A 2,765-nucleotide genomic window follows, 5' to 3' on the forward strand; every position below is an offset into this window, starting at 1 on the left:
CACAGGAACATCCATCAGGCCACAAGATTCCGTGGTTCCCTGTCCTTGCCCCTCCCAGGTGCCCCAGGGGGGCAAAGTTGAGCTGGCCCCACAGAGCAGAGGTCAAGGGCACGCTGGAGCTGAGGCTGGCAGCCTAAGGGGCAGGCGAAACCTGGAAGGGCTGGAGAAGCGGGGTCCTGAGGGCTGGCTGTTGCGTGTTTCTGGCCTTCCCACAGCCCCAGCAAACCCCCTCCCCGCCCAGCCCCTCTGAGGTCCTCTCATTTGATTCCCGGGCCAAGACTTTTGTTCAGGAGTGTCGTGGCTGCTTGGCAGAAAGCTCTGGGAGCTTCCTGGGGTCCCGCCTTCAAAGCACACCAGTTTACAGGGGTGTCAGCCCTTTGGCAGGAGCGGGGGCAAGGGCACCGGTGCTCTCGGAGCCAGAGTCTCCTGGGGGAACCAGAGGCCCCTTGGGGGGCAGAGACCCCTGGGGGAGCGAGGCCCCTGGGGAGGGAGCCAGAGACCCCTAGGCCTGCAGTAGCGGGGAGTGGGCAGTTACCCTTTCCGGCCCCACGGGGTGGACCACGGTGGGGCCAGCGCTCGGGGAGGGTGTGCGAGGGTGTGCTGAGACCCCTGCTGGGCGAGAGGGGTTACGGGTCACGGCCGGCTGTCCCCGCGGCGGGCGGCGGAACGGACCGCGCGCCCGGACGCACGGGGCTACCTTTGGGGCTGGGGCCTGAGGGGCGGGGCTGGGGCCTGAGGGGCGGGGCCAGGGAGGTGGAGCCCGGAGGGCGCCAGTGCGCAGACTCAGCCTGTCCGCCCCGCCCACTCTGGATCTGAGTGGCTTGAGGCCTGCGGCGTCCGCTGCGGCCGGGACGGGGACGCGGACGTGAGTGCGTGCGCGCGGCCGCCGGGGGTCTGAGCGAAGGGGCCGCGGGTTGTAGGTCGGGGCGGTGGCCGCGATCTTGATCCAGGAGGGTGGCGAGCGCGGACGCTGCGGGCGGGCCCGACCCTGCTCTGGCTGCGTCCCGTCACGTGAGAGCCCGGGCAGTGCGCGCGTCCGCAGCTCCTCGCGGGCACGAGCCTCGGCGCGCTCCGCGTCCTCCCAGCGGGGCGGCTCCTCCGGGGCCCGGCCGACCCCCGTCCCTCGTGGGCTACGGGCGCAGCCCCGAGCTCCCGGTCCGGGTTGGGGGCCCCGGGACAGGGCCCTGCGCCCCTCCTAACGTGAGTGCCCCGGTCTGTGGTGCAGTTAGTCCTCGCCGCCACCAGTGCGGCAGGCGCGGCCCAAGGGCGCAGAGACTCGCTCGTGTTCCCGAGGTCACACAGCCCCGGGTGCGGATCAGGCCGTGAGCGCCGGATGAGGAGACGCACCGCCTGCCGCCTGTCGCCTCGTGCTGTGCGGCTGCGGGTCAACGTGCGAATCCGCCTCTGTCACGTGGGCAGCCAGAGACACGGCTCTCACCCCCCTTTTTTCCATTCGGCACTTTTTAAAGTTGTGGTAACATACATGAAACATAACATTGACCAGTTTAGCCGTTTTGAAGTATACAGTTGGTGGCATCGTCCCTCGCCTTGTACCCCTTGAGTCCTGGTTTTGTTCTGAAGGAAGAGGGCTGAAGGGAGCTGTGTTGTTGTAAATGTGAAGATTAACCCCAGGATGGCAGAGGCAGCGCTCAGCTCGGGGAGATCTCCGCGGCCCGCCCGGCCGGGGGACCCCCCCACAGAGAGCAGCCAGCGCAGCTTCCCGGCGCCTCCTGCCCCCTCTTCCCCGCCGTCCTCACGACCTTCCCTGACCTGGGCCGTGTGGGGCTCTGTCCCCGCAGTTACTTCCTTTTCATCGTTCCTGGCGTCCCGGCTTACACGTCCCATCACTTGCTTTTTAGGGCAGGAGCGATGGTGCCCCATCTGGTGTCCAGGTGGCCTGTGTGGCTCTTCAGGTGGCCGGCGGCCTGCACTCCTGGAGCCTCTGTGCAGCATAACACATGGGCGGGGATGACGAGGACCCCCGCTGGGGGCAGCCCTTGGGGGATCGTGGGCACCAGCACCCCGGTTCGCAGAGGCAGCTCCTCCACGTCCTCCCGGGCCCCCGAGGTGATGCTGACCCACAAGCGCTACCCCGTGCGGAGGCTGCCCTTCTCCGTGGTGTCCGAGCAAGACCTGGCCGCCTTTGAGCGCATCGTCCCCGGCAGGGTCATCACAGACCCTGAGGAGCTGGAGCCTTCGAACGTGGACTGGCTGAGAACCCTGCGAGGTGAGCGAGGGTCTGTTCACGCCTCGGGCGCCAGGGGGCGACGTAGAGCAGCAGCGGTGAGCCCGGCAAGGACGCCCCTGGCTGGGGCGAGGAGCCTGCCTCACGCGGAGGGAGAGCTGCCTGCTGGTGACTGTGAAATGCACCGAGGACAGAATTTATAGGAGTTTATTGGTGGTGTAGGACACTTGTCAGTTAAAGGACGACACTGTCCTCTGGCTGCTGCTAGGGGCCTGTGTTTTTGTTTTTTTAAAGATTTTATTGGGGAATCGGGGAAGGGGAACAGACAAGGTGCTGTCCTTTTGTTCTTCAGTCTAGTTGTGGAGGACGGCGCTTCACTGGCCCACGTTGGTATTATCATTGCGTTCTTCCATGCTGAGGCAGAACGGTTGCTAGTCACTGGACGGCCGCTCACGGTGGCTCACGGCAGCTCACGCTGGCTGCCGGCCACATACGGTAGCTTATGGCAGCCCACTGCCACAGGGGCTGCAGCCTTCACCGTCGCCGGCGACTCTCGGCAGCCCAGCTCCAGGTCGAGCTG

The 2,765-nt window shown here is 66.5% G+C and overlaps 1 protein-coding gene across 1 annotated transcript in view; it reads left to right on the plus strand.

The window, feature by feature from the left end:
- Nucleotides 1–798: 798 nt before the first annotated feature.
- D2HGDH (D-2-hydroxyglutarate dehydrogenase) overlaps nucleotides 799–2,765 on the plus strand; it is a 20,131-nt gene continuing 18,164 nt past the window's right edge. Inside the window, exons 1-2 of the mRNA XM_019629792.1 lie at nucleotides 799–869; nucleotides 1,860–2,227. Coding sequence (XP_019485337.1) covers nucleotides 1,870–2,227 — 358 coding nt within the window. The 5' untranslated portion in view covers nucleotides 799–869; nucleotides 1,860–1,869. The remainder of the gene's footprint in view (nucleotides 870–1,859; nucleotides 2,228–2,765) is intronic.

This window comes from Hipposideros armiger, unplaced genomic scaffold, assembly GCF_001890085.2.
Source record: "Hipposideros armiger isolate ML-2016 unplaced genomic scaffold, ASM189008v1 scaffold_17, whole genome shotgun sequence".
Lineage (NCBI taxonomy): Eukaryota > Metazoa > Chordata > Mammalia > Chiroptera > Hipposideridae > Hipposideros > Hipposideros armiger.